The sequence below is a fragment of the Microtus oregoni genome, unplaced genomic scaffold (assembly GCF_018167655.1).
Source record: "Microtus oregoni isolate MIOR12 unplaced genomic scaffold, Mior012 000009F_ref0000495, whole genome shotgun sequence".
In the NCBI taxonomy this organism is placed as follows: Eukaryota; Metazoa; Chordata; class Mammalia; order Rodentia; family Cricetidae; genus Microtus; species Microtus oregoni.
Window position 1 is genome coordinate 52,815,727 of NW_024543068.1, and position 13,883 is coordinate 52,829,609.

General features: G+C 40.3%; 1 protein-coding gene across 5 annotated transcripts in view; it reads right to left on the bottom strand.

The window, feature by feature from the left end:
* The window catches only part of Crppa (CDP-L-ribitol pyrophosphorylase A), a 260,261-nt gene that overhangs the window by 148,764 nt on the left and 97,614 nt on the right, over nt 1–13,883 (bottom strand). For all 5 annotated transcript variants that reach the window (XM_041658392.1, XM_041658390.1, XM_041658391.1 and 2 more), the window contains one exon: nt 8,556–8,650. In XM_041658392.1, the coding sequence (XP_041514326.1) occupies nt 8,556–8,650 (95 nt within the window). The remainder of the gene's footprint in view (nt 1–8,555; nt 8,651–13,883) is intronic.

Consider the following 13,883-nt stretch of genomic DNA (forward strand, 5'->3'; position numbering starts at 1 on the left):
GATCAACCTTAGTGCTCGCAAAGTAAGCACTTTTCACTGACCGATTTATCTCCCCAGCCCTTGGGCTATTTTGAAAGCAGGACTTTCTTGACAGTAAAGAATGTAGGCTCCAGGCTCAATGGAGAATATGACAGAAGACTTCACATGCTGCATATGAACCCACATCTTCATCCCACTGCTGGAGCTCACCCTCCCCCTTAGCCTCTCTTGTCCTCACAGGAGGCTGATCACCAGCAATCACATCACTGTGGGAACAGTCTTTTCTCTGGCTATGAAATCAGTTAGGACTTCTTAAGTGTATGCAGTGTTTTCAACTCTGCCCATGATTGGCGGATGCCCAATGGGTACCTATTTATCTACAGAAATGTATCTGGCTGGCTGATGTCCAGGCAAAAAGATATTCCAGAAGTTTGCTTCAACATAGTTCTATCATCACTAACCACAAAGGTTTATGTGAATCCCACCACGCACACAAATCCATGTGAGGGAATGAGTAGAGGTGGCAAAGGCAATGTGCACAATCACAGTACAAGCAGGAGATGCAGAAAGACACCACAGTTAGTGAATCTGTGCAGAGGTCTCAGGACTAGAAAACTGAAGCCAACTCCATGGGGACAGTGAGAAGATACAAGCTCTAAAACATAAAATCAGCAAGTTAGCTGGCACAAAGGAAAAGTGAGAACTGCACAATTTCAAGGCACAAATAAGAGAGCATGCTGGAACATGAAAACAATATGTTTTCGAGAGAGATGTTCAGTGTAGGTTATAAGGAGCCTTAAATGCACAGTCCCACCTTGGGGACTTTGACTTACAAGTCACTCTAGATGCAGAGTGTCGGATCTAACAAAGAAAAAGCCCATGGGAAGGTCTAGATGTGGGACTCAGAAACAAGTTTTCAGGTAACAAAATGTCATGCACAATTTATTCATAAGCTCAAAGCGGTATTTCATTTTATTTATTGTAGAACCATCATATACTGGAATAAAAATTTAGCTAGAGCCACTGGAACAATGGAATAACCTATCCTTTGCACGTTCAAGTAGAATTATACCACAGTCAAGTAGTTGAAATATATTTCCTAACTCAATTATTAGATGAAGCATTAATAAATATAAATGAGATATTTTTTTAAAAGCCATGTACCCTCTAACTGGAATGTAATAAATCAAGAAAGTAAAATTATAGGAAAGACTAAAACTGTAACTTGAGGGAGGCTGCTTTCATTCTGCAGCGTGGGCACTGAACTCCAGCCCTGACAGAAGCGATGCAAGCGAGGGCACGGTCCTGACATTGGTCCTGACATTGGTCCTGACATTGGTCCTGACATTGGTCCTGACATTGGTCCTGACATTGGTCCTGACATTGGTCCTGACATTGGTCCTGACATTGGTCCTGACATTGGTCCTGACATTGGTCCTGACATTGGTCCTGACATTGGTCTGAGAGGACAAATTTTGCACTGTCCAGAACAGACTTTCCTACAAGGACTACGTCCTGTATGCATAAAACCAGTGTGCTGAATGAATAGACCTGTTCCCTCAAAATACTAACAACATTGGCTGGTAACTCGGGCTAGTCTACTGCTCTATTGTTCTGAATATCCACCATTACATTGGTTCGCACTTACAAACATTGACATCATTTCTACGCAGACAAAGGTACAGAGGACATTTTTATAAATGATCTTCCTTAAAAAAAGCAACTTGAGAACATGGGAGAGCTTGGAGGGGGGAGAAAGGGGAGGGAATAATTTGCAATTATATTATAATCTCAAAATATATTCAAAAAGAATATAAAATTTATCACATAAAGTAATTAAATCGGAGAAACATAATAAGTGGCATTTAAAGATTACCCTGGTTCTCTCATTAGTAATGTTCTAAAACCATGACAACCAATTATAGCAATAAACAAATTTCATTGAATATAGTTCAAATGCAATTGATAGCAGAGTGAGATACTTAAAGCCACTACATTTGGACATTCTTTTCTTCTCTAGTACTCACCAGAAAACCTAGGTAATGTCCAAATAAACTTTATGTATTCAGCAGAATGATCTGAGGGTAGCGTCTAGTCTGGCACACATTATACAAACATGCACACACATACATTCACATGTATGCACACAACCCACGTTTGATGTGAGTCCTTGCCCCTGTTCAGATTGGACCCAAGAGAACAACTAGTTTTAAAGTGTCTTTCACTATTAACTGATTTCAGCATCTGTGGGGACTTGAAAGAAAATGGCTCCCATAGGGAGTGACACTATTAGGAGGTACGACCTTGTTGGAAGAAGTATGTCACTGTAGGAGTGGGCTTTGAGGTCTCCTATGCTCACGCTATGCCCACTGTCAGACACAGTTCACTTCCTGATGCCTGCAGGTCAAGATGTAGAACTCTCAGCTACCTCTCCAGCACCATGTGTGCCTGAATCCTGCCTTGTTTCCCAACATGATGACAATGGACTAAACTGCTGAAACTGTAAGCCAGACCCAATTAAATGTTTCCCTTTATCAGGTCATGGTGTCTCTTCACAGCAACAGAAACTCTAAGACACTATTCAATAACAAATGTCTATTATCTTCACATCAAAATATTTCTGTGCATAACAAAATAGCCACAAAGTAACTTTATTTTTGCTAAATGAGTCTGAAATTGTTCTGCTCCATTTCTGCCTTTCTCCTGGCTTCATTTGTTAATCTTGATCTTTTGTTTGCCTGGTGTCATACACCAGCTTTTATCCTGTTACAAAAAGTACAGATCTACACACTGTAACAAAGGGCACAGTTCTACTGCTAACAAAATGCCCAACTCTGCATACTGTAAGAAAAGGCACAGATCTGCACACTAGACCCAGCATGCAGGCCATCAGGAAAAAATAAATTAGGCATTAGAGAACCACTCCAACAAAACCAGATCCTGCCTTGTACCCAGAAAACAAATGATTTTCTGTTAAACATAGCTTGTCATTTGTGGTTATAGAAAACAATAATTAAATTCTGTGCTCTGGGAAACAGGAAGTGGTTGATGAGCCAAATACATAAAAAGCCTGAACGGTGCCTAATAGTTTAGGCTGTAGGTCAGCCTTTCTTGTAACATTCATCTCTTTTGTTATAGGAATCCAAACGGAACTGAATGTACTTATGTGTTTTAGGGGGAATGTGAAAAGTTCTAAACCCTACAGATTTCCCAATGTGGAGCAAGTCAGCAGCAGCCAGCATGAACATTCCACAAAGAAGACTGGACAGATTCCTCCAGCTCAGTTCCTCTCCACAGTACTGTGCTGTGGAGGAGCAAAGCAAAAGAGAAGCAGTAGAGCGGTCAACTGAGCATACCTGCAAGGCTGGCACTGGCTTGGTCCCTACCTCTACCTCATCTCCCACTGCTCCATCTCCACCCACATCACTCTCCCACTGTTCCATCTCCACCCACATCACTCAACACTGGTTTGTTTTCCTTGCATGAAGCTCTTCGTGTACCTTTCCCAACGGGGCTTCTTTGGGTTTGACTTTTAAGTTGCTCCAGATCCCCTATCCACTTTTAGGCTTAACTAAAACAGTGTGTCTGTTGAGAGAGTACATTTAGTGACTCTCACTCCCAAAAACTGTTTTCCATAATTCTCTTATCTAAGCAGAGATGATTTTTTTCCCATATCAAGGATCCTGATGGTTCAGATCCATGGGAGCTGGAAAAGCCTTCCTCCAGGGAAGGCTCAGGGAGCAGTGGAAGCTTCCTCTGGTCCAAGTATGAGAGTGTACGAAAGATTGACCAGTGTACACAAAAACTAACAACTGCAGCTTCCTCCTCTTGGATGGTTGCTACTGGAGACTGGTCCTACAGAGACTCCCTAACTCCTCCTTCTGGTGTTGTACATAATAAACATGCTGAGGTTCCAGGTTGCTGTGCATAGTTCATCCTGCTCCATCACAGAGAACACTGCCCACCCAATCCCTGACTTTCTGTACCTGTGACTGTTCTTTCTTTATCCCCTCATCACCCCATACTGAGTTCCAGAAACAACCCATTCAGGACACAGCTGTATCCTAGGATTTGTATTTACTATCATGCACTGTATTGTTATCCAATTTAACAATAAGTTCCTAAGAGTCACATCTGCTTTGCTCAACTCACGATAGCCAATTGTAGCGGGCATTGCCTATCTTGTAAGTCAATGAAGTAAGTAATTAACGAAAGGCTGATCACATCTCCTATTTACACATCCCTCACTATTTTTAGAGTAGTATAAACATTCCAGCATTTTCTAGGAGTTAGAAGTGACTGAAGACTGCTATTAGTAAATTTTCTTCTGACTGTGAGGACACTTGAGAGAAAAACCCTAAGGAGCAGGATTTATTCTAGCTCATATGTCAAGGTATAATACCAATGACAGTGGGGAAACCATGATGGCAAAGTCAGGTGGTGGCTAGTTAAATAGTCTCAGCAATCAGGAAGACAGAAGTACTAACCAAAAACTCCCAAAGTCCACCAATCAGTCACCTACCTTCCACCAGCTTCTCAAAACAGTGATACAAGTTAGAGACTAATTATTCGAAGACATGAGACTGTAGGGAACATGTGTCATTCAAACCATAATTCTACCTTTGCTCCCAATATATTCATGGCCATTTCATTACTACCAAATGCATTCAGTGCAAATTCAAAGTCCTCAACAGATTCAAAAATCCAAATCTCTTTGGAGACTCAAGAAAAATTCTGAAATGTGAGCCATATCAAATCAAAGAAGTAACACACTTCCAATCTACAATGGAGCAAAGAAAACACTCCCATTCCTGAAGGGAGTAATGTAGACATATCAGGGAAATGTTAGATCAAAGCACGGCCAAAACTCAGAAGGGCAAATGGCAAACCTATAGCAACATATTAGACATCAAAAGTTTGTGGTGAAACCATCTGGGCTACGGTGAGAATGTGTAGCCCTGCCTCTCTCACCCTGGGACCAGCACCACGCATACACTCTCTCTGGAGCTGTCCCATGAATTCCAGCCATTCCTCAATAATCTTGGCAGCACCACATAGTGTCTTCACTGCACCTTTGCCTTCCACATCACAGCTGCACATCTGGCTCATCAGCAAGCTCATCGCAGGTAACCCATCCCAGCTACAGATTACCACAGCAGCTTTCTAAAGCCTTGCTGCAGGTCTCTGTGCAAGCTGCATGCCAGAAAAATAAGAATCCTGTGGACATTGCCAAGTTCTGCTGCAAGCTCAAGATACAGACGGACTACAAGAGGGACCACTTTCTGTCATAGCTGTATCCTCTGTGTCAGTGCGACAGAAAGAGAGAACACGTCCTTCATCAGGCACCATTCCTGTTGTCCCTGCAGAACACAGCACAGGGTTTCTCTTCATGTCAGTCTCTCAACCAGACCACCTATCATCCACAGCTATTCTCAGCATTCACCCCGTCCTTGCTAGCAGGTGAGTTTCTCACTTCTTCCTGCTCTTCCTTCTATTATCTCTCACTCTAAAGCTGGCAGTCCACAGTGCTCCAGACTGGATGCTACATTGTCTGAAAATTTCCTTTTCCAAAGTATCCCATTACTTCTGCATTCCACCTCACAAGAAAGTTCAGGACACAGGCAAGATGTAGCCAGATTCTTTTCCACATTATAATGTAAATGGTTTCTAGTAAAATGCTCAGTAGAACTCCATCCCTCTCTGAAACTTTTGAATGGTTTTTATTGTACACACTTTCATTCTCCTGCATGTCCGGCGGGGGGAGGGGGGCTTTGAAGCTCTGCATACAGAATTCTAGGGCTCCATGAAGCCACATCCCTCTGAAATCCAACAGCCTACGAGCTACCTAGTGTAGCCACCGTCAGAACAGCAGCCCCACATCGCAGTGTAACTTTTTTGTCGTTGTGACAGAAGACATGATGTAAACAACCAAAGAAAGGACAGATTAGTTCTGTCCCCCTGTCTGGACAGTTCACAGTGTGTCAGTGCTGAAGGCAGGTCCAGCACAGCTCTGGCTTGTGGTAGCAGGAACTGAGGTTGCTTGCTACATCACTACTGATCAGAGTGTGGCCAGTAACTCTCAAACCTGTGATCAGTGACCTGTTTGTTATCAGATCTCCCCTCTTATGGATTCCAGAGACTTTTAAAACGACCACCAATGGGACACCACGTGCTCAAACACACCAGTCTAGAGGGGCCTCTCACATTCAAACCCAAAGAGACCCCACTCATCAGTGTCTCCTGGGAGTACCTCTAGAGAACTCTTTCTCTGAAAGTCAATGCCCAGAAAAAAAATCAACCAAATGACGGCAGCAAGATTGACACTGAAGTCCCACGATTTTAGTATCAGTGGCACATGCATCCACGTGAGTGTGGTAGGATATGCGTCTCTTAACAAGTAGGCTCTCCGTTTAACTTAGAGCCACCTGTACATGAATTTGGTGTTCTGCATTATGCTACAGTTAGACATTTGGGTCATCCCAAATCTATGCTGCAAAATTCTTCCCAGGCAATTAGCATAAGCATACCCAATCTCGTTCCTCAGCTTCAATGGGAAACATTTCTCCTATTCACATCAGTGAAACAGTCCCCCCATTGTGTGAGGAAGAGCTCCACACCCACACTGATCTGTACTGCAGATTTCAGCCGTATGACTTCATCATTTTTATACGCTCTTTCAAAGACAGACAAAAGCTCTCGCTGTAAAGAGTTATAATATTCACCATTCTGTGCTTTTCTGTAAATTATGGACTGAAAAAATGCAATACCACAAAATAAATCTGCTTTCATATTGGAAGAGAAATCTATATAAAACCAGATAAATTCCTTTCCAAGGGAGCGTCTTCTTTCAGACTTTACTATAATCCTGTCAAACTTCAAGATTTCATCTGTGCTTGAGAGATATTAATTAACAGAAGCATTTTGCACCTACCAACACCTACATTCACAGACTGATCACATGGCCTTGTTCAAATTAAAAGCCAGAAGATTTCTTTAATTGTAAAACAATGGAGAGGCTCACTGGGTGACTGTAAAGATAAGCACATAGAGCGCTGTGACGGCACACAGACCACGACAGAGTTGTGGGGTCCCAGCAGTTGCACACAGACCACGACAGAGTTGTGGGGTCCCAGCAGTTGCACACAGACCACGACAGAGCTGTGGGGTCCCAGCAGTTACAGGAGAGGCTCACTGGGTGACTCTAAAGATGACAAGATGATAACACTGACCACAGCAGTTAAAGAGCGAAACATCCTGGTGAGTGTGTGTGGTTTAAGAACTTGTTTTTTGTTTATGTTTTTTTTCTTCTTTTCGCAATAAAAAAAAATAAAATAAAATAAGATACAATACATAAAAAAAAAAGAATTAGCAAAGCAAGAAGCCAGAGAGAACACTGCAGGAAGGGCAGTTCCTTCCAACATCCACCAAGATTCTTTAAGGCTACCCAAACTTCAGGTGTAGAAAAATGAGGTCAACAACATGAGGAAGCATGAACGTTCTCACTTTGCTAGGGATGTTGTGGTCCTGGGCGCACAGAACACGCAAAGCTGTCAGCCTAAATACTCCTGTGGGGCAAAGTTTCAGCAGAAAGGCCTAGACTGATAAAAAGAATCAGCAGAAGGACAGCAGGGATGGACGTCCCAGGGACACCAGGACTGCAGTGTCCCTCCTCTGGAAAACAACTCTAGGAGCACTGTCACCCCGATAAGTAGAAACTATTTGATAAGCCAGAATTTCCCCTTAATAGCACGTGAAACTATCTGTCTTACAGAATACCTGCGGGATCTCAAAGATGTATAAGAAGTGAAGGAATAGAAAGCAAAATGATGCTCCCATAAGTAGTGATTCACTGGAAGACCTATCTACAAAACAGATTCAAACTAACCTAAGGTTTAATACAATAAATGAAACTATATACAACCAGCTTCGGAACGCTTAGAAACAACAGGACAAAACCCCACTCATTGCAGAAATGAAGAGTAAAGTAGCAAGTTAACAGGTTTTTCTCAGGCTTGAAAAGAAATACAAAGTGGAAAGTAAGAAAATTCTAGACAAATAAAAACAAAGAGAAAGTAATAATTAATCATGTCCATCTATCTAAAAAGGAGCAACCTCTGAAGAGGAAAATTTACATTACTATTCTTAACAGTAGCAAAATGACAGTTATGAAGTAGCAACTAAATAATTTTATGGTTGGCAGTCACCACAACATGAGGAACCATATTAAAGGGTCACAGCATTAGGAAGTTTAAGAACCACTGCCCAGGAAGAATGGACAAGATGGAGCATGCTTGTATCCGAAGCTGATTGTATATAGTTTCATTTACTGTATTAAACCTTAGGTTAGTTTGAATATGTTTTGTAGATAGGTCTTCCAGTGAATCACTACTTATGGGAGCATCATTTTGCTTTTTATTCCTTCATTTCTCAATCACAGTATTGAGACGATGAAGGATCTTAGGGAAAGAGGAGCTAGCAACATTACATTTGAATGATTTGTGGGCTTTGTCAAGGAAGATACTTTCATGCCACAAGAATTTGTGACAGGTACTCCTGCCCAGTCTTTGAATACTTACATTTAATTCCTTTTTTAGCACTTCCTTGAGAAGATGTCCTGCAGACTCTTCATCTTTTGTGTTCATAACCACACAAATCTCTTGTGAAATTTTCTCTGAAATTAAAAGTAAAAAAGTTTTTAAACTTTATCATTCAAAGAAAGCATAGAACAAAGCCTTATTATCTAAAATCGTGTGGTTGCTTGATCTTCATCCCCCTTGAGTAAGATGAGGCAGAGTCTAGCTCCAGGCCAGGTAGAGTAACCTGAGCTACAGGCTGAGGCATCCTGGATTCTGTACCAGCCAGGCCACTGTATCCTCACATCACACACAGTGCAGTAGGCACCCATCCAGCACATAGACAAGCTCTTGGTTTACATTTTACAAGGAGTAACTAGAAGTGACCATCGTTTATGTGACCACCGCTAACCATTCTTGACCAGGAGGAATTTCCCTGGTTCTCAGATAGTCCCACTTATAGACAGATATTTTCTTCAAACCATTCCCAGGTTTTTCTTTGGCTTGTGCCTACATGGTCAATCCAATACAGCTCAGTTCCAGTTGGTATTCTTACCACAGGAAATGAAAATGGCTGAATTTTTCTCAAACTTGTTAGCTTGTTTGAGATAGCTTAAATGTTTAAATATAAACCATGTGACATGGTGGCATTCACCTCTGAACTTCCTGTGCATTCTCCCAAAAGATATGAAGTCCTTCTCTATGGGGATCTGAGGTGCTAAGGAACATCACTACAGCTGTCGAGTACACTACACTACGGAGTCTTGAACTAAGAAGAAAAAAAACTATTGAAAATAGTATTTACCAGTCAAAACTGGCTGGGTCAGCATTAACCTCGCTGCATGATACATGGGTGGCTTATGTCATAGGTTTTTTACAGGAATTAATCAATTAATAATATTTTTTTCAAGCAAAGCTAGATAGGACAGTTAAGATAATACCACCTGAGTGATAGTACTCCTTTTACTAATTTCAATTTGACCAGGAATTTGTTTACAAAGTTACAGTAATGTAGAGAACATGGAGACCATGGAGAAAAGAATTATTGTGAATATGTACAGTAAGTCAGAGTCTTCACTGCAGAGAAAGGGACAGACACTCATAAGATCCCAGGGCTCTTAGTAGTAGAAAAGGTACACAAATCCCAAAATATTACATTTACAGACCTACAGCTATCTTGGAAGACTAAAATGGGCATGGTGGAAAGGACATGGAACACTTGGTGAACCGGCAAACATTCTGACATTCCTTCATTGCCATCCTCACATTCAATGCTTCAGTGTAAGCATATATTATTATCAAAGTGGTGCCACTTCTGCCTTCATGCCAGGATATTTACAGACAGGTATCCATAAACACCACACCTTCCTACAGGGACACCACACTTGTAATAGTTGTTATAAAAAGCTGATCACACACTCTTTGCTCAGACTCTGCAGTCGGGACAACTACGCAAATGTAAACACAGTCATTCCAGTGGATTGAGGAGAGCATCCCTCTTCTGAATGTGGACCTTCCGCACTAAGCTACGCTACTTCATATCACCTCTTCTCTCAGGCATCTACCTGCTTACCTGCTAAGGTTCTATTATTCCCAGAAGTCTGTAGGCACAACCCTAATAAAATCCACTCTGATTAGAATAGAGACAAAGTAGTCAGCCTGGAAGTGCTGTGGAACATCACCACGTTATGAAAACAGACTGCTGACAAAACAGGTGATGCTGTATGATCAAATGAGATTAGAACCCACCCTGGAAAGGTGAGTAGGCTTTGCTTAGGAGTGGAAGCAAGGAATCTGAAGGAATTCACAGAGATAAAAATAAAAATAAGATGAAAAAGGTTGGTGTAAGGAAAGTACCCATAAGCATAGTGTGATCTATAAGCAGCAAAATGAGTAAGAAGTATTGAGTAGGAAAGGCTCAGGCAGGATATCCATCAAGGCCAAGGTCATGAGATCCCCTCCCAAAAGACTCTGAGGACAAGGCAACCAGCCTCCATTCAGAGTCTGTTAAAATGAAGTCAACACAATCAATATACATGAATTTAAATCCTTAGAAGGAAATGGGTCTCTCCAGCATCATTGTAAATGCCTAGGAATATTTCTAAATATGTCTAATACACAAAAAGATGCATCTATGACTACAAAGTAACTGCCAACACAACAGTCAGTGTGTCAGCACTAAATCACTTTTGACAAATTGATAAACTACATATAGTGAAGAATTGAATTATTTTAATTCAAATAAAAAATAAATATATAAATTGTTCCCTCTTTGCTTTATTATATACTCCTATGCATGTATACCCACTCTGCTCAAAGTAATTACTAGTACCAAAACTAAAGCCTGCAGTTTTCTACCTTTTTAAAACATACTAACAATTAAATCTTAACTATATTTGGCATTTATCTTAGACTGTATTTCAACTATTTTAAATATAGAACTTTTACTTAGGAATCTTTTATTGCCATGTAAATTTTCCAATAAGTTTCTGTAATTCAGAGTTTTTAAAGAAATAACATCATCAAATATTACATTTTTCAATGATCATGATTCAGTCCCCAATTTTTTGATATTTTCCTTAATTATTCCAAGCTAACAGTGGTTTATAGCATTTAGCACAGAGTTGTTTTACAATGGTTCGTTGGTAATACTGTCAATTGACATTCTAATTTTATTTTCTATTTCAGTGCAAAATTATTTTTATCCGGATCTTGCAATAATTTTGTTAAGTTTGTTTATAAGCTCTAATCTTCTATATATATAAACTTCTAAACACAGGATAAAGTCTTTTCTTCCTTGCTAAATCATAATTGTATCTGAAAATTTTTAAACAGAATTTTATAATCTCATTAAGTCTGTCATATTTATTTACAGGTCAGAAGTATTTTTATCTATCCTCCACAAATTGTATAAAATTGATAACATTTCTGTAATTTTTAGAATTCATGAGTAGAGTTGCTGTTTTAAATTATGAGTGCCTATAAGCTCTATTCTATATCAGTTTAAAATGCTGTGTTTGTCTCAAATTATGTCCATCTAAATTCTTATGCCTGTCAGCAAAGAGTGTTCATAATGACTTCAGTGTTCAAAGGAATTTAATGTTCCTTTTTTCATTTGGTGATAATTATTTAAGCCTTTAGTATTTGTCCTGATTATCCTTGCGAAAGTACAACCATTATATTAGCATTTTCTTGGAATAGCATTTGGAATCAGAGTGCTATGTAACAATATAAATGCACACACCTAGTCCATCACCCACTTAGCACACAGTTATGTGGACGAGGAGTGAAGGACCCATATGGAAATAATAAAGTAATGAAGCAAAGAATTGCCATGGCATGGATCTGCGAAACCAGGTGAAAGCACAGCAGCTTCCTGGGAGGTTCTTGCAAGCTTTACGCTTGAAAACATTAGAATAAAAAGTGTCCTTACTTTACAAAACAACAAGATACAAAGACAAATACATTAAACTATCTTAATAGTAAAAGATACTAAAATTCCCAACCCTAAAGATCATGAGAGCAAAACCTAAGTAAAGAGGATCTAGATTCAAGATGAGAGATGGAACACTGGTAAACGGTAGCGTTCCCTGTGTGGCCAGCTCACATAATCAAGGTCCCACCGTATGTTTACCACACAGTGGTCTGAGACGCACCAGCTGTCTGCCCTCTTATACCTTCTAAGGACCATATGCATATGTCCTCTATTTAAAATGGCAATTTTACCATCTGCTCCTCCTCCGAGACCAGACTAATAGAAATCTCCAACTATCTCTTCGGACTCAAGGCTCCGTCTGGTGGACTATGAGAAGTCACTCACAAGCCATGCTCTTCCCTACCTCCATGCTCTTCAGAGCACAGTTTTGCTAACGACTCATCAAGCTTCTAGCCTAAATTTTGGGAAGTTCCAAAAGTGATCTGATTCACAGCCAGATTGGAATCTCTACTTAGCTGACAATAACTTTCTATAATGTGGCCATTATAAAAGCTTCCTCTCTTTACAAAATACGCAAACTGCTTACCATAGTTGATTAGCCCCCCTCGAGCAGTGTAACTCTTTTGAGGTTCAGTTTCTTTTAATCTTCTTACATACTGTGGCAATTGGAGACTGGTGAGTTCAGAAAGATATGTTGAGCCACCCAAGCACTGAGTCTTTCTACTTCTCATGAAAAACTATGAAAGAAAACGAACCCCAAACAACCAGCACGTTTACCTGCAAGTCTCACCAATGTTTCCAGTTTACCAGATTCTCCCAGTACTCTAAAGATGGCATGTAAAAACAACAACACATTTCACAACTGTAAGTACCAGGAACTGAACACGCATTTAATAATAAAGTCTTAGAAAAAAGTCAATTCAATAACTGAGATGCTTCTGGAAGCATTATGTCATTCCCTGGTAGTGTGTTCAAGTATGAACTGAGAAAAGACAATTTTTAAGAAAATCCAATAAATGTCCTACTGAGCAACATCGCCAACTCCAATAAAACCAGTGAATGATTATGGGCCATTCTACTTCTGGTCCACCTTACAATGAAATAGGGAGCTGGCTCACTGGGAAAGACCACACACTGTAAAGGCCCGAGGACCTGGGTTTGAATTCCCAACACCATCTAAAAACTCAGGAATGGACTGACAGAAACAGGACAGTTCCTGAGCCTTGCCTGACTCCAGCTTTAGTGAGAGACCCTATGTCAAAGGAATAAGGCAAAGCATGATAAGAAGAACACTGTAGGATTTTGTCTGGCCTCTATGCACACATGGGCACAGGTATACACACACACACATACACACCACACACACACACACACACACACACACACAGGTACACATTCACCCCACACATAAACAAACACAACACACATGTACACATACACATCAGATACAAACATACCACACAAACACTGAGACACATGTATACACATATACACAACACACACAAACATTTATACATACAAACCCCTATATGCAAATATGCACACACACATGTATACATACATATTATACATATATGTACACACATACACATTTTAATTTTTTTGTATGAAAATCTCCAACTTCTGGCCTGTGTACTTACATGTGCACAGGCATAAACCAACACATATATACACACACGCGCACTCACACATGCACAAATGTTTTTTTAATTCGTATGAATGTATCTGATGCATGAAAACTAATTAATACAATGAATATGTCATAACTCACACCCTTTCCGGAACACGTGCAGTCAGTATCAGAAGTTGCGGTTAGGAAGAACCCCTAACTACTTTTGCCTTCTCTTGTCTTAGGGAAAATATAACTCTAAATCTGATCAAGCTCCAGGATCCAA